At 32.9% G+C, this 18,359-nt stretch overlaps 1 protein-coding gene across 13 annotated transcripts in view; it reads right to left on the bottom strand.

The window, feature by feature from the left end:
* Nucleotides 1-18,359, bottom strand: part of SCN1A (sodium voltage-gated channel alpha subunit 1) — a 110,530-nt gene that overhangs the window by 18,390 nt on the left and 73,781 nt on the right. For all 13 annotated transcript variants that reach the window (XM_046944097.1, XM_046944098.1, XM_046944100.1 and 10 more), the window contains 9 exons: nt 18,050-18,182; nt 17,035-17,273; nt 14,561-14,734; nt 13,592-13,948; nt 12,407-12,886; nt 11,208-11,325; nt 10,464-10,618; nt 8,253-8,426; nt 6,304-6,426 (listed from right to left, as the gene is read on the bottom strand). In XM_046944097.1, the coding sequence (XP_046800053.1) occupies nt 6,304-6,426; nt 8,253-8,426; nt 10,464-10,618; nt 11,208-11,325; nt 12,407-12,886; nt 13,592-13,948; nt 14,561-14,734; nt 17,035-17,273; nt 18,050-18,182 (1,953 nt within the window). The remainder of the gene's footprint in view (nt 1-6,303; nt 6,427-8,252; nt 8,427-10,463; nt 10,619-11,207; nt 11,326-12,406; nt 12,887-13,591; nt 13,949-14,560; nt 14,735-17,034; nt 17,274-18,049; nt 18,183-18,359) is intronic.

Here is an 18,359-nt window from a genome sequence, read left to right as displayed (position 1 = left end):
TGCAATTTCATCAAGCTTCTTGTTTGCTTAATCAGGTAAAAAGAGGAAATGCATGGACCTGCAGGGTAATCAGTGATGAAAAAATCTTAATCAATAAACAAAAAATCCACATAAACAAAACAAAAACCCTCAGCAAATACAATTTTAATAAATTATGAAATCATCCAGCAGTGCAGTGATGAAATTTGGTAATATCCAAATTAGTTCAAATGTTAACAAAGGTGAAGGAGAGCTGAAACATTTAAATAATTCAGATAAAAATTGTGAACTACAATTTTTTACAAATTGTGAACTTGTAATTCTGTTGAGAAAGTTTCCATTTGATACTAAAGGTTTGAGTTCATTTTTTATCACAATAGCATCTTCTGTTATCTCTAAATAAAGTACACAATCTCTAACAAAATAGGCCTAATTCCCTCTTATAGGCAGAGATTTATAACTGAGAAGGAGGTGGGTTTGAACTTATAAAACAGTGAATGGTAGGTGTCAAAATCAAACCAATATTTCTGCTGATGCTTTACTGCAAATAAATAGATTTATACACATGTATACACATGCAGACACAAGAAAACATTTTTTTCCTCTAAAATCTACAATCTAAACATTAAACCTTGTATAAATTCTTTTAATCCTAAGCAACATTGAACAAGATACAAAGCCGAAAGGACTGGCACTCGATTTGTAAAACAGGGATTTCACCTGAGTTTCTACTGATTCAAAATTCCCCAGAGCTTGAAAATTCAAAGGACTATTTTCTTCGTTATAAAACAGGACACCTGGGAGCAACCTGTTTTCATAAAATATAAAAATAATAGAACACTGAGTATTATTTTATCAATAGCCACTGTTTGTTTTTCAAGATATGGTACACATGTAAGGTAAACATCTTGTACAAGTACTGTAGTATACAATCACTTAGAGTATTTACAGTCCCTGTTTGAAGGAAAGAACTGCTTAGTTTCTGCAATGTCATGATCAATACCTGTATTCCTGCTCTCCTTTCCCGCATGCACTCTGCAAAGTTGGTAGGCAAAAGCCTAGTTCCTCCTCAGCAGCAGAGTAAACATTTTGGACAAGCTGCAGAATACAGAACTAAAAAAATTCGTTGGGAATGCAAAGGTGAGCAGCTTAGAACAGATACGTAGTGTAAATAAACAATAAAAAATTGGGAAGATGCTGCATATGCATGATAAGCACTATGAACTGCCTTTGGAGACAATAAAGGATGAAAATTAAATATTTCTGTGGGGAAAACTGTAATCTACTTGACATGCTCCACATAATGATTGAAGGGAGGAAAATGCAGATTTCCCAAATTATTCCAGCCAGCATAGAATGAAGACTATGTTAAGGACACAGGGTGAAGACTGTTAGAAGACTGTAAGAAATCTACCATTTAGAGCATCAATTGTAAGGAAAAGTTTAGATTTAAATGAGAGTATGCAAAGAGAAGACAGGGAAGTGGAAAGGATCAGAGAGAGACAAGGAAAGATAATTCTTAGTCTTAATGAGCAAAGATGAACCAAGAGCCAAAAGATCTAAGATGAGAATAAACTCACTCCCTTATCAAGCTAATACAATTACTTCTTTTCCTTAATTAATGCTATATGCATGTAGCTGAATCCAAAGAATGGCTCTGATATGGATTTTTATCTTCAAAGAAAGGAAAATGCTTCCCCAAATATTTAATGCACAAACTATTTGTATAACGCTTTGTGCTGGAGAAATTTCATGCGTGTGGGTGGTGGATCTGTGCCCTGGAATTTCAAAACCAGTAGCAGGGTGGTTTGAGCACGTTATCTCAGGAGGTCTCTCCTAATCTCATTCCAGACAGCTTTCCTAACAAAGTTTAACTTGGTTAAAGTAAGAACAGAAGCATTTTTTATTCACTTAACTGTCTATTAAAAGCAAAACCACGTTGTTCGATTTAATAAAATACATTTGTTCCCATAGCAGCTTTGAATCTGTTTCTCACAACAGATCAAGTATATAGCAAAATACTTCTGAAGACATAACACAGAAAAAATCATACACTTTAACATACTGTGTGATGAAACACAATAGTTATCTGCCAAGCAACAAATCACATGGCTGCATTTCTCTGTCTGAGAAGAACTGGTAAATACTGTAAATGCATACAAACATGAAAACAGAATAATTAGCTAATGTGAGAACAGTGATGGTGAAGTTCATTAGATCTGGTGAAAATTGTTTTTTTGCTTTTAATAATGGCATAAATGTAATGCCATTTATATTTCACTCATTGTGATCCTAAGAGTAAGGATTTTCTTTGAGATAAAACACACACAAATCCAGTCAAAAATCACCTTGGTCTCAATAATATAAGCAATTCCTTTAAAATTTCTCTTCTAAATGCAGAATTATAGTCTAAGGAAAATCCCCAGATACTAGGATATTCCCCATATGATTTATGAGTATCTTACAGAAGGTCTTCTTACATTCAATTCTCTAAAATTTTCAGCTGTGTTTGGGGAGTTGCACTTGTAATAGACTTTCCTTAAGACTCAAAGGTAGTGAATAAGATCACAATCTTCAAAAATGGCAGCACTCAAGAAATCTCTCAGACTGCATAATCTTCAGATCAACAAAATATAACCCTCTACGCTTATGGAAAATATGCAGGAGGTAGTGAACATACTTTCTCGAGATCAAATATATAATAATTATCTGTAAGATAAGATGTTAAATTTACCAAAAATGCTGTTTGTATTGATTTATCCTTTCCACTGAAGCTATAAAAAACCCTGCAGACATGACAGCCTCCTACAGTTGGTGCTTACGAGGGTTGTAACCAAAGATTAAGAGTTTTCTAAGGATTTGACAGTAAATGCAGTAACTTTTTTGTTTTACTGGCATGTTTCCTGAAGAATATTTCTAAACTTTGAGGAAGATAATACAATTACTAACACAATTATTGACATTCTATGAAAATGATAAAAGTTAGTTTCCAACACAGACCAGTTTGTCCTACAATGAAAACTGACTTCAGATTCCAATGATTTTATGCAGATCCTATATAAAATAGAAATATAGCCCGTTTTTAGTTGTGAATCTATAATGACAGACACTTGATGCTATGTTTTATAACTCAATCTTATAAGAAACTTTTGTTCCTACTAATAAAGTTTGCAGTATTCTTGGAAATGCCTCATTATTGCTTTAATCGTAAGGGAGTCTGAGGTATAGCTATTGAATTTTAGAAGATATTTAAGACACCAAATACTCTAATTTAGTTTTACATGTTATGAAATTGGACTGGAAATTTGAAATACAGTAAATGTTTAAAGCAATCAGCCAGAAATATGCATAAGGCATGCAAAACTGAAAGTGCAAGTGGTTTTCAGATTGTTTGCTGCCTTCTACTATTTCTCTAATAAATAAATCAAGCACGGCATGACATGCTTTATTTTGTGAAATTGGACACAAATGCATGCTTTATTGTCACTTAATTGTCTAACTCAGCAAAGCAATGTGTTCTCAGTATTCTACATTGACAAGTAGCATACCAATTCAGAACTAGCGCAAAAGCATTATATTGCAAATACTAAAAAGCTAAACAAAAAGCAATGGGTATATTCAAATCTCAGGTTGCAGATAATTGTACTTAGTATGTGCATTAATTGAGATAAGAATATAAACCCTATGACAAAAATTTAAATTAAATTAAAGCAATTCTTTACTTTGCCTTCCAGCATCTGGGTGGAGTTGGTTTCGAGACTCACTATAGAAATATTAAAATTCCTTAGACTGCAGATTGGTAGTAGATATTTGAAATGCCCTTAATATGGCTGAATTCATTTATGTGCTCAAAGCAAGCACAGGCTATGAACCATTTGTAACTGTCTCATCACCAACGATTCATAGATTTTATTTCCACTTTGTCAATGGAAATTATCTATCTCAATATTGAAATTATGCTGTTTCATAAGTAAGTTGTAACTGCAAAATATAACGTGACTTAAAGAATGAAGTATGTTTTGATATTTCCAGATAAAAAAAAATAGCTATTAGTGTTCAGTGGCTCTGTAAAACGCTGCATTTTTTATGTTCACCGGAATGATAATCAGATATCAATTTAAAGTAGCTTAGTTTATTTAACAATTTGTTTTCCAAAATTATACATAGTGGTCTATGTACATGGGCTTCCATTGAATACATTTGATCTCTTCTTTTCAAGGCAAATTTTACATCATTTTGAACATGGGGAAAAATAATAAATACATGCTGAATAAAAAAACTCAGCTTGTTGGTCCATGTAGGTCTGTGTAATATAAAAAAGCAAGGAGGGCTAAATTATTTTTACTTCCTGTTGGCAAATTAGAGATCTCTTTTAATGGGTTTTTATGAAATGAATTCAGTTTCTGAGAAGGCTGTAAGTTGATACAGGTATATTCTTATGATGAGCTGGTCAATTGTTATTTGAATCTTTTTACTGTTCGTGAGTCATTCATAAAGTAATGCCAATATCTGTCAGTAGGCAAGTGCTGTGCATGCTTGCCAACCATTTTGAAAAAAACATTTTCAGAAGTGCATATAACTAATAGTGAAAAGAAAGACTATGCATTTGGCTGGTCACATTTGCTAAGTGACTAGTATCAGGTACTTCATTGATTATCATAAATATTGGAAGATGGAGCTGTAACTGTTACTGCTTTTTCAGTCTTGTTTGTGAGTCTTACACAGTAAGTTGCTCTTGAATTATTCATCTTGTGTATCTGAAATTCTACCATATGATTGGGTCTCTGGCATAGTTTCATAGTTTTACAGTGAGAAATAAAGGAATGCAATATATAGATTTCAAATAAGTACTTTTCTTTGAGCATGAATATCCTAAATGTTCTAAGCAGGAAACATACTAAGGCAGTTATGTAAGGATACAGAAAAAATTGAATAAAAGATTTTGCAATAATTTTCAACATTGTGTTTCCAACAATGATTGTTTTTCTTCCAATGTCATCTAAAGAGCTGTTTCTTTTTCCTGTATGACTTCTAAACTAGTCTCCCAGTCCTCCTGCAGCTGACCAGAATGTTATAAAAAAAATTAAAGCTTAGAGCAATTTCCCAACATTTGTCTGCAAAAAACCACATCTGTCTGAATGTTCATGAACAGTAAGTACGAAGAAAGACAAAGAAAATTGCTAGATCAAATAGTCATTCTAAACTTAATTGTCAACTCATACATTCTGTAGAATTTGACCAGCTCTTACCCTGATAAATTATCAATTCACAAACTGCTAAAAGCAAAACTGAAAAACGAAACTGAAATTTATTAATCTAGAATCAATGGTTAGCAATATTTCTTCTCATGGTTACTGAAGTATAAATATGTAGCCTGATGAATACAATGAAAGCAAAAGAATTCTGAGATTCTCAGTTTGACTTCATTAATCTCAGGTTTATATCTAAATGATGTTCAAACAGTTCATTCTAGGCTATTTCACTATTTTGTAATTGAACTGAAATTCAATAGCACACTATTTCCTCCCATGTTTCCATGAAGTAGCAAAACGCATTCTCTTAAAACATTTCAATGACATGCATATAGAGTTAGTTTGTATTCAGTGGCTTTTAGGAACAGAAGGCATAAACAGATGGAAAAAAAATAAGTTTAAATGCTTTCTTGAGTGAGATGTATAGTAAGCAGGGCTTCTAAGTTACTCAGAATAAGTATGACAAAACCTTATACACATTGTGTTGAATAGAGATTTGTTGAAGCAAGAAAAACATTTAATTTACAAAAAGAATAACTTCATAGAGAAATAAACTCATTTTAGAAGCTTTTATCTTTAAAGTCAGCCAAACTCAGAAATAAATTTAAACCACTATCTGATATGAATACATCTCTGGTATGATCTAGTAAAATTCAGTGTTGTGAGGCCAAAGTTGGTTTATCAAATATGAAGAAAAATTTTCAACTGGCAACAGAAAATAGCTTTACAAACTATTGCTAAATTAGATCCCCATATCAGTAGAGTAACATGCTTATTTAATTCATTATTAAGAGTCTGTTGAGAGAGTTTATAGTCGGTAATTTTAAAGCCTTAAATGGAGAACTCCTGAGATTGGCTAGAAAGTAAAGTAACCTTAATGAACGTAACTTCTATGTGATACTGCATATGGATTTAGGTGAATTGATGAAGCTTTTTGCTTATCTGTTAGTAAAAGATATGCAATAGATAAAAAGATAATGCAGCCTTTCTGCATGGACTTGTCATTCCTTATTCTGCATGCATGGATTCTTTGTATGCATGCATAGTTTCAGATTCTTTCATTTTTTCTTACCCTCATGCCTTCAAATCGTGACAAGGCTCTTAGAGGTCTCAAAGCTCTTAGTGTCCTAAGGGACTTAATGGCACCAAGTTCAGAGTAACCCAATGCATTTGCTGTTAAGCTAACCAAAGAGACCTATATGAAAACAGGAAAGTAAAAATTATTATATTGTACATACTACTTTACATACCATAGATGTGAGACACAAACTTCTTTAGAAGAATCTAATTTTGGACCACTTTCTTCAGGAATACGAAGTCTTTTAAATAAAAAAAAGAGAATTAATGAGAAAGAAGAGAAGCATAAGTAAATAGTTAAACAAAAATACCATAGGGTAACAGTTATTATCTGGAAACAATAATTAGAAATTTCCTATTTTAATAGTGATTTGAGGGCCAAATTTTTTCTTTTCCCCTCTGTTTTACAATGTTGCTGGGATTAGTAATTATAGTTGATAATACTCCTTTGATTGCCCACAGCTGGAAGGGAAATGATTGAAGCCTGTTTCGAGTTAACAGATGGGTCACAGAGTAACACTTTCTCTGGAAACTGGTAGATTGATTTTTCTATATTCAGTTACACTAACTAAGTTTTTGCCTGACGATTGAATTTATGTACGTTATAGGCTGACATTAACCTGGAATACACTGTTTCTTAAAAGACATTACAGAATGTGTTCCATAGGCAACAGAACTACTAAAGTCACATCTTCACCTGCCTGTATGTATTCTACATCCCTTCACTTCCTCAGTGAGATATACCATATCCTCTACATTCACAACGGTTCATGACAAAATAATACTTTCAGTTTTCATCCCATTTCCCCTGAATGGTCTTTCATTATCCTGTTCCAATTCCTAAACTAGTTATTGGAAAGAAATAGTTTAATGGTCTAATATATGATTTAATTATTTAAAAACAAACAAACAAACAAACAAAACACACCCACCCACAAAGCAATACGAAAAGAAAAGCCTGTGACAGTGCTCTTCATTAATCATATTTAGAAGCAAGTATTAGATGTGAAATCTTGAACTTTTCTCTACTTGCCAATCCTCATCTTTACTAACCTGCAAAACTAGGACCTTCTGGAATCTGATTTTTTTCTCCAATACCTTCATTATGCTATTGAAAACTTGATTTTTCATGCTCTCATAGTCTAATACCAAATTAAAGAAAATATCTATATCATTGTTAATTCACTGAAAGCAGGACAAAATACATCTTGATTTTAAATTTCAACTTTCTTAATATTTCTTTTTCCTGCAAGTTTTACCAGCCACTGGTACAGTATGCTTTTTTGCACACTGGAGGTTTAAATTGTCATCCTAATTTTAAATTGCATCAATCCATACAGAAATTGTCTGCCACGATTTATGACACAGCACAGTAGATTTAAAACTATTAGATAACCCCATAAGGAAAGATAATTGAGTTTGTTTTCAAACACAGCTTTGAAGATTGTAAGTTCAGTAATATTTTGTGGACTTTTATACTTAGTAAGCCACACCACCAATGCTACACATGCATCTTGCATTCCTTGTAAAAACTTAATTCAGTCATATGCTGGAGTTTGTAGTTGGATAGTTTGGATAATTGTTTTTCAGTTATGACGGTCTGATAGAACAGACATCCATCTAAATGCTGGGTGTGATTTACACCACAGGAAGGAAACTGGGGCCTGAAGGTAGGCATGTGCAGTGCTGGGATGAACTGCAAATACTTGCAGAGTTAGTATGTTATATTCTTTTGTTAGCTGGATCTTATTTTTATTAATTCTGTGGTATAGGAAAGTAGTAGTGTAAGTGTAAAATGAAAGACCAAAACTATGGATTTTTTTTCCATTTACCTTACTTTTTAAACTGGAAAGTAAACTAGTTGGTATACACATAGATATTATGGCTGTAGAGAAAGTAATGAAAAAAATTGTAAAAATAGCACCTAGGAAATGCACTACATACATCAACAATCAGGAAGTCCAGCCAGCACCAGGCATTAGTAAAGTATGTTTGATAGCCATAGGCCACCCACTTCAGCAGCATTTCCAGAATGAAGATGTAAGTGAAGACTTTGTCAGCATATTCCAGCATGGTCTTGATAGTTTTGCGCTGTTCAATATATATATCTTCAAAAGCCTGTAAGAAAAATATTCAGAGATATTTGTTTTAGGTTTAACAACAAATAGTTCAGGTTTTAACAACAACAAGGAACAAAAAAAGAAAGGAAGCAAGTTTTCTTCAAGAACAGGTGTGGGAGTATCACTTTAATTTCAAGGTTTCTCTTCTAGTAACTCAGTATGTTTTTCCTCTATAGAGAAATATTTTCCAACTTAGAGGAAGGAGAAGCAACAACTTCTTTGGTCAGAGATTTTTATTTATTTATTGCTGCTGTTCAGTTATTCTACTCAGATTGTTTTCAGTTCTCAGAAACTGCTTTGATTCTACAAAGGGATGGGAGCGAGCAGAATTCTACTGAGATAATTTGGTTTATATGTAGGGAGATCCATTTTCAAAATCCAGGGCCATAGCTGTAAAATTTTTAGGACGATGACAAAGCAGTTGATCTTATGCTGCTAAGTCCTGCTAGTTTTTGAAAATTTTAAGAGACAGATCATAAAACAAGTTATTCTTTTCTTCAAACAAACAAACAAACCCAAATACTTGCTTTACTGTATTTTTCACTATTTATTAGATACATAAAATTTCTTATGATCCTTGCAATGTTATGTTTTCTATGCTTTCAATTTTAGAAATTGGAGAGAAGATGTTGCTCAAACGTGTAGTATCTGCTTTTCAGTAACTGTTTCTGTCATCTTATAAATTCTGCCATTAATTGATTTTAAATCTTAATTATACTACTATTTCTTATAAAAGTTATTGGTTTTATTGGAATGAAAGAACTGGAATGATCTGACAGCTTGCAGATATCTGGGTATTCATTGATAATAAAACTCATTTTTACCAGCCTGATTTTGAAATCCTTTTGTCAGTTCAAATGATTAGTGTTTGTCTATCAGTTGGCATCTGTGTGTCAGCACTTCTGGATACCTAGGTCAGACACATACATTACTTTTAGGAGCATGAGATGCTAACACTTTGGGATCTCATCTCAAAACACAGTGATGGACCTTTATAGGTTTTGTGTCTGTAATTTTCTTTCATTTAAATCTTCGTTGCTTTTGTTTTCTTCAATCAGTATCATCAACCAAAATTCAATAGTGTAGACATGAATCTTCTATCATTTCAGTGGGTTTTAGAACACAGGAAAGTTGTCACATTGTGTTATGTAAAAGTTGCATAGTTGACTGTTATTTTGATATTAGACCAGAGAAAACGAAAGTGTTTACAGATTTAACCAAAACTAATGTCAGGTATAATCATAAACTGTGAGCCATTAGCTCTATTTTAAAGTTGCTTAAGGAGTGACCTAAGGACTTATTAATATACTACTGCGAAGTAATTTGGTTTAATGATTCAAGAACTTAAGTAATTTACTGAATGGTAATTGTATCTCCCTGAGTGGATGCTAGACATACTTATAGGTTATTTCAGGGCTTTATTTGTCCGTTAATCTCAAATTTCTGTATTCATTGTCATCGTTTCTATTTGTAAAATAATACAATATTAATAAGTGTTGTTTCTTTTATTATTACAGATTTATATTATAGATTTATATTATGGTTGTAATCTCATTATTCTGTCCTCAAAGGCTTGTGAGGACGGAATAAACAAATTTTTTTTACATATATACTTTTAGTCTACACGAGTCTGAACTGGAAGCATAAATGATAAATTCTTATTCTAAAAGGAGACAGTTCTTTTTCCTGAGATACATCAATAAACACCAGTAAAAATAGAGACCAAACCCAAATAACAAAGCTAAATGTGTTTTCTTCTCGTGTTGTCCCCCGCCCAGCTTCAGGCACATTACTTTCAGTGGTGGAGTTAAATTCTCTCTAATCAATTATATCTGTTCTTTTTGGACATACTGTTGAGAAGAGACTTTTTCTGTTGTTTTTTTTTTTTGTTTGTTTTGTTTTGTTTTTAAAGTCCTGACTAAAATGTAGTGATCCTTTGAAAACATGCAATTACGTGCTCTTTCTAACACAGAGAACTAAGTTAAAACAATGTTTTCCGAGAACAGTTACAACACTCCCTTCATGTTTTACTCACCAGAGCTCCACTGCTGAGGAGAATCATAAAGACAATGAAAGTCTCAAACCAGTTGTGTTCAACAATTCTGAAGCATGTTTTTCTAAGGTTCCACCACTGCTTTCCTCTCCCTTCTTCTATGCTTACTTGACAGCACTTGAACCTCCGTACACAGCCTTACAACAGCAAGAGAAAAAGAAAGATTTTGTTGAATTCCATAACTGTTGGTTATGTATACTTAGTGACACAACACTACATTTCCAGAAGCTGTGCTACTCAGTAAAAAGTCAGTGGATTTTCACCTAGATGATCTTTCTTTTCTCCAAAGCAATAAAATCTAACACTGAGACAATTGAAATCTACAGTTCAAAGAATGGGTGAGAAAAAGTATTTCTCATTTATCAAAAATTAACTACTCAATACAGTATATGCAAAAAGATAAAAATTCATGCAACATGAAGCCAAATTATAAAATATAAAGTAAGAGGTAAATATACACTAATTCATTCAAATTTAAGGTAAGTCTTTGTGATAACACTTGGGCAAATGTTTTATTGTACCTTCTTTTGTGTGAGATAAATTTAATATCCATATGGTGAATTATGGTCTAAAAGTATTACTGCTTCTAATCATAGCATAAAAACTGACAACAAAGTAAATGAATAAGCATAAATATTAATAACTAGTTTTAACAATTAATTATTCTGTATTTCATAAGTTTGGATTTTTTTTTATTATTATTATTTTTTTTTTTGTCTCAGACACCTTCGGTGAAGCAGGCCTCTGGCTCCATGGATTCCTCAGGTTCAGCTTCTGGTTGCTCTTCTGCAGGAAGTCCAATGTCAACTGTGCTGCCTTCAGATGAACTGGACATATTTAGCTTCTGTAAATAAAAAGAAAAAAGAATCACAAATTTCCATTAAATATTTTTAGGAAAATGTTAGTAGTTTTCAGAATAATTAAATAGTTATTTTGTTCTGGTATTCAGTGCAAGTTAATTGCTGACAAACTAAAGGGAAATTTGTACAGTTTTTTAAATTTTCCTTTGTACTGTATCAATGGTAAATAAGGTTTAAAGAAAAATAGATTTTAAACTACAAAATATGAACAATGATTCTAAGCCTGTAAAGATGACCACAACTAACCATTAGTGGTAAAGATCTCTTGACCTGGACAGAATACAACTTATATATGCAGCAATCTGCTAAGCCTACTGAAAAGCAGGTAACAGCCCAAATATAAATATATAAATGAGGTGGCAGCTGAAAGAAATGAGGGGAAAAAAACACTGATAAGCATAGAAGGCTGTATTTTAGAGGTGGAGGACAATATCTTTATCAAGACAATGGGTTGAGGTATCCAGTTTTAGGTTCAGTCATTAATTTTCATGAGAAACAGTTTATAGAGGTTTTATTTTTAAATTCCATTTTTACCTGAATATTGTCTTTTTGATATTTTAACAGAAATACTACTTTCTTCTAGCAATCCAATATTCATAACTTGTCCTTTGCAGTGTATTTGGCCACACAAAATAATTTTGAAAATACTTTTCAAAACTTTTCAAAAACCTTTTCATTTTTGAAAAAATATTTACTTTTCATTTTAATTCACCATTCTCTTTCATGCATTTTGGACACTAAAATTAAGTTCTTTAAAATCAACAGTGTTAATTAACAGTTTTTCTAAAACACAGTTCTCAACAAAACATAGGTCATAAGCAGTTCTTATTATCTTCATCCCTCATTCCTTCGCATCCTATCTCCTGTTGGAACTGTAGTAATTTTTAAACCTTTCTCACACTTCTGCTCATCAAGAATTAAACCCTCCTTTATACACTTACTTTTGCCCACGTATGAAGAAGTGTCAAAATAACAAATGGTGAAGTACTGAATACACTGGCTTAGGCTGAGTAAAGAAAAACATGCAGGGGGGATCACAGAGAAATGCACAAAGTATCTAAATACCTCTTTGCTCTCTTCTAGGTCTGATTCACTACTAAACTCCTCTGTATTTAAATTTTCAAAGTCAGATTCACCCACAGCAATGGGCACTGTCACAGTCAGGCTTGGGTTGTTTATGAATGACATATAATCACTTTCATCAATTATGTATTTCTCCACACTGCTGCCTGTGCCTATGCCACTAGTTGTTCCGTTCACATCTTTAATGTAATCATGGTCCTTGCTTAATTCTGCAGTATGGTTGGAAATACAACTGTTTTTGTTGTTCAAATCTTCAAGTGGTTTGATTTCATCTAAAGCTTTTTGTTTTTTAACAAAAGCCTTCTGGATGAATTCACGCGCTTTTCTTTTCACATAGTCTATGCCCTTCTGCATTCTTGCTACAGCAATTTGGAGATTGTTCATTTCATTATCATCATCTGTCACAGCAAGGTTGTCAGCACTAAATGAGCTCAACAGCAAGGCCAAAAATAAGTTCAGTACCTGCAGAAAGATAAAAAAAAAAAAACCATTCTAAAATTTATGTCAACAAAGAACTTGCACTTTGTTTAAAAAGTCCTATTAGCAACGTTGAAGGCTGAAATCTCAATAGTTCACAAAATTAAAATAAAAGCACCCTCAGAACTCTTTCTCCATGAAAAATGAAGGGTTTTTGTTTGTTTGTTTTGATTGTGTTTTGTTCACTATTCAAAAATATTTCAACTGATGAATATCTGTAAACGCATCTTTAAATCCAGATGGCATATAAATATTTTGGTGGAAAAACCTTGTCATCTGAGATAACAAACTTGCTATTCAGCATCATAAAATTGTTTAATTTATTCCTTTGCACAGCAGCAACTAGATTTAGATGACTAATCATATGTGATAAATAATAAAAAAAAAATTACAGCAAATGATTTATTAAGAGCCCATAAACTACAACTATTTGGAGAACAAATATTTAGAAACAGCCAAAAGACAAATTAAGAATGTAACTAAAAGCTCACTCTAACATCAAGTCTTAGCTTTTTGATATCACAAGGTGCAGAATACTTTGTTCTCAATCCAGAAAACCTCTTACACTTTAAGCACTGCTTGAAACCACCAGCCTAAGTGCTTTATTGAAGCAGAGCCAGAACACTTAGCTCTCTTCAGAATTGAACCCACTCTGTTGAAGAGTATTTTGTTAATGTTTTGATTACATACCACTAGGTTTCCAATCACCATGACCATCATGAAGACAGTAAGGCACATTGCTTGGCCAGCAACCTCCATGCAGTCCCACATCGTTTCTATCCATTCTCCACACAGTACTCGGAATACGATCAAAAAAGAGTGAAAAAAATCTTGCATGTGCCATCGTGGAAGTACACAATCACTTGCAATTTTGCAGACACATTCCTTATAGTTTTTCCCAAACAGCTGCATCCCAACAACAGCAAAAATGAACACAATGATGGCCAGCACCAGGGTCAAATTTCCCAGAGCCCCCACTGAGTTGCCAATAATCTTAATCAGCATATTTAGAGTTGGCCAAGATTTTGCTAATTTGAAGACTCGTAACTGGAGGAAAAGAAAAACAGTGTTAGGACAAGCAGCAATAAAAATACAAAGATAATTTATGGAAAGACATAACAGAAAAAAAAAAAAAGCCTCCAGTAAGAGTGTTGAAAGTTTATACTCTTTTCTACACACAATGTTCAAAAGGTCAATCACAAAATTTTGCAAAGTTAGAGCTTGACAGCTTCAAAGCATAGTTTTTACCCAAAGCCCAACAAACTACCAGTCAAATACAATGTAAAATTTAGGGTCCATCTCTTAAAATAAATGGGGCTACTTTTCTGCAGTAACTTGCACAATGGATCTTCTCCAGTGATATTAATCATAGCACAATGCGTCTATCTAAGGAGTCTGTTTGTGCATAGCAGGATGTTTAAAGTGTGTACATATAATAAGTTGATTGGAACTAGGCCAAGACACCTGTTGCTATCTGTTTTTCTGGATCTCTACTGATCCCTGCAGAATACAGTGAGGTATCACATATGGATTTGTATGCATTTGTACTACTGAAAGAGACTTCAGGATCAGTCTCATAGCAAATAATGAAAATTTTTAAGGGAAAAGAAGAAGTAATGAAGCCTCATTGAATAATCAGTGCAATTGATGAATATTTACCAATCTGAATGATCGAAGAACTGAGAGTCCTTCCACATCTGCAAGACCAAGCTCAACCAAGCTAAGGGTTACAATAAATCCATCAAAAATATTCCAGCCTTCTTGAAAATAATAGTAAGGATCCATTGCAATTATCTTGAGAAACATCTCTGCTGTGAAGATTCCAGTGAAGACCTGAATTCAGAGGGCAGGTGGTTATTTTTTTGTGAAATATAATATTGTAGGTTTAGCTGTTGTTTAGGCTACCTATCTGGAATTAGCTTCATCCAAAACAGATACTTAAAAATAGTTCACTGTAGTGATATATTATGATCACCTTACCTTAACAGAGGTCATATAAACCAAGTAATTTTTTTTAATTAATTACATTCTACACTGAAGAAGAAATTTTGTAAACTTCTGTTTTATAACATTTGTAATCCAATTTCAACTGTATCAGGATATGGACCTTCTCATGTACTGTACAAACAATATCCTTAATTTGATTTTCACGACATAAACCAGAATGCTTTCCAAGAAATTACATGGCATAACATAATTTTTGGTACACTAATTACATTATACAGCATTATGAATGAGGCCAAGTCTAAGACTCCTGATGAGTAGTTCCTTTGCTTAGACAGCCTATAATAATCCCATTCAGTTCAACAGAGATAAAATTATTTATAACAGCTGGGGATCAGCAGAGATACAACAATTTGCAAAGCTGAGGAAACTTCTACTTGGGTGTTGCCAGTAAGCTCAGCGAAACCAATTGACTCAATTGTCTTAACTGAAATAGCATTTAAAAGTGCATTTTAAACATGATATTTCTGGTAATAATTTCCTATCATGGAATTCAATATTCTGAATGAAGCAGGAATAATATTTAGGGAGCCACCAAGGTACTGAGCCTGAGTAGGTTTCAGAGAAAAAGGTTGTGATTCTGAGTATTAGAAGAATTTCTTATAGGATAGGAAAGTATTAAAGCTACCATTAAAGGCTGCCTGAGCTCTGCACTGTACTGCTTATTTGTCTTTCCTTTTGTTTTTTGATAACTCAGTTTTCAAGCTGAACAGAAACTGCAGCAGCTGAAGAGAATAACTGGGATAATCACGATCTGTACAAGATTCTGACTTGTTCAGCGTAGGAACACGAATGCTCAAGATAGATTTTATTACTTTTAAATACATCACAGATACAAACACTGGAGAGGAAAAGTTGCTTGTTTTTAAGATAGAGAATTAAAACCACCGTGGAAGAAGTGGGAATGAATAAATACCATGTGAAAATATGAATAAAGTTCCTAACCATTGGGACAGTGAAGTTCTCGAGGGCATTTAAAGCTGAACTATGGGAGTAGGAGAACCCTGAAAGCTTCTGCATTGGAGAAGGGGCTTAAATCAAGCATCTTAAGATTGGAAGAGGATGGTGCTTACAGCCAATCTCTCTCACACTCTCTTTGTAGTCTGATGTTCACCAAGATTTATATGATATTTTCCTGATTGGCAAACAAGACTATAAATTGCTATAATACAAGACAAACTGCTATGATACAACATATTCAGAGCTTCCTTTACTATAAGTGTATGAAATTCAGTTAGGAATTTGTCTATTACTTTTCCTTTCCAAATTCTGGTGTTATTTATTTGACCTGAGAAATTTTTTCCTTCATTACAAAACAAGGATTTTAAAAAATCACATTATAAGAAATCAATTCTTAAAATAAGAGATGAAGTAGGACTGCAGCCACAGATACTTCAGTGTGATCAAACCTGTCAGTTCAAAAGCATCATAGCTGCAGAAAATTAACTACCGAACTCTTTAATAATTTACCTTTTTGAAGTAGAAGGGAGAAAATATAGTTGACAATAAGATAAAAAAAGGTATCTTACTAATTATCTGATTCTTAAAAATATAAAGACTAAGAAGAAAAATTACTGCAGAACATTTTTCATGTTTAAAATAAGCACATACAGAGAACAATCCACATATACACATTAAAAAATCATTTAAAGAAGAAAAATCTAGAAATGCCTTTAAATGGCTCTTCTAGTGATTGTAAACCTGTACTCACGAAACAGAGAAAAAAGATGAAAGCAATTAAAAACACATTCATAATTTACACATTTATATTGTATTGATTGAAAAAGAAACACATTTATTCCCAAGGTGTCTTTTTCATGGAAGTAATACATTTCCTGGTTTAGTAGCTAGATAAATCAACTTCTATTTAATATGGACTTTACTTAATGTAGCAGTGGTGCTGGTTTTTTTTTTTTTTTAATATTTAATTTGGTTTTCCGGAACACAGGAAAATATTGATTTTACAGAATTCTAAGTTATGTGACCCAGAGTTGACAGTGAAATTTCCAAAAATGTTATGATAGAGTCCTATCAGGAGGGCAATAAATGGCTAGAATCTGCTTTCTAAAGAGGTACAAACAGACATACTTCCTTTAAAAACATAAACACAAAAAAAGCAACAGACTCACCAGATTTCCAACTGAAAGTACGTTATTGAATTCATCAGTCATCGGATAATGCTCCATGGCCATAAAGAGTGTATTTAAAACAATGCAAATTGTAATAGCCAGGTCAACAAATGGATCCATTACAACTAAGTTGACAATATGCTTTACTTTCAACCAATGAGGACTGCAGTCCCAGATCAAGAAGATATTTGCAAATTTATACCAACATGGTGGGCATTTCTGTCTTGATTCTTCGAGTTCTGTGGGAAAGCAAAATTCATAAGTGTGTGATTGCTATAACATTCTCAAGGCTAGATGAGTTATAGCAGTCAAGTTATCAACCTATAGTGGCATATCCTTTATAATTTTTAAAAGGGCTTTTCTGTAAAGTCTTAAAAAGTAGCTGTCAGATGTACTTAATTTTTTCAAAGCTTATCTATCTGGAACAACTTTGTATTTCAGTCACTATTCAGATCAGTATCACTGTATGTATTACATGTATTTGTATTATGTATTCCATTGTTCCTCGATTAAACATCAGACTATTCCTGAAATTCACTCTGCTATTCTGTAAATATTTTTACTTCAAAATCTGTGGTATTTACTTAAAATATTTCAACGTAATATTCATTCCTAGTACAAAAAAAAAAAAAAAAATATCACATACAGTTGAGCTTTTAAAGAGTAACTGAATAATATAACTGCTAAAAATATGTATATCCGGTTATATATTTGAAAAATATTCCATTATATTTTTGTATACAGTGTTCTTTTAATAATATGCATAAGCATCCCTTCAGTTACTGCCATCAAGCACAACTTTGTAGTCCCAATGAGCACAAGGTAGATGGTAGTAAAACAATGAGCTAGAAATGCTTACTTACGTAATGACCTCAACAAATGTAAGCCTCTGAGTGTATTGGTAAATATTTGTTGGTTTGTTGGACAGCCTCTAGTAAGATATTTTAAATCAGTTTTTAAGTTTCAAATCAAAGTTTCAGAAAAAATGTGGCATTAAGCTATGTATAACACACACCTTCCACAGTGTTCGTAAGGATGCTAGCAATGCTCATTGCTCTCTCTCTTAAAGCTGGATCTTCCAGATAGTCCATAGAAACATGGAAAGAGCCTGATACTCTCTTCCTCATTTCTGTCTCTGTAGTGGTGCCCTACACAGGGAACAGTAATAGGTGAGACTACATATGAATAATAAAATGGACAAATACTACATAGATCCCTGTTATTAATATGCATATATACGTGCTTCGTGCACTTCAAGTTTTATCATGTCAGACTTTTCTTACTTTTTAATATCTTTAAGATAATTTTTAAATGATAATAGGCAA

Source organism: Gallus gallus, chromosome 7, assembly GCF_016699485.2.
Source record: "Gallus gallus isolate bGalGal1 chromosome 7, bGalGal1.mat.broiler.GRCg7b, whole genome shotgun sequence".
Lineage (NCBI taxonomy): Eukaryota > Metazoa > Chordata > Aves > Galliformes > Phasianidae > Gallus > Gallus gallus.
This window is presented reverse-complemented; position numbering and strand designations above follow the sequence as displayed.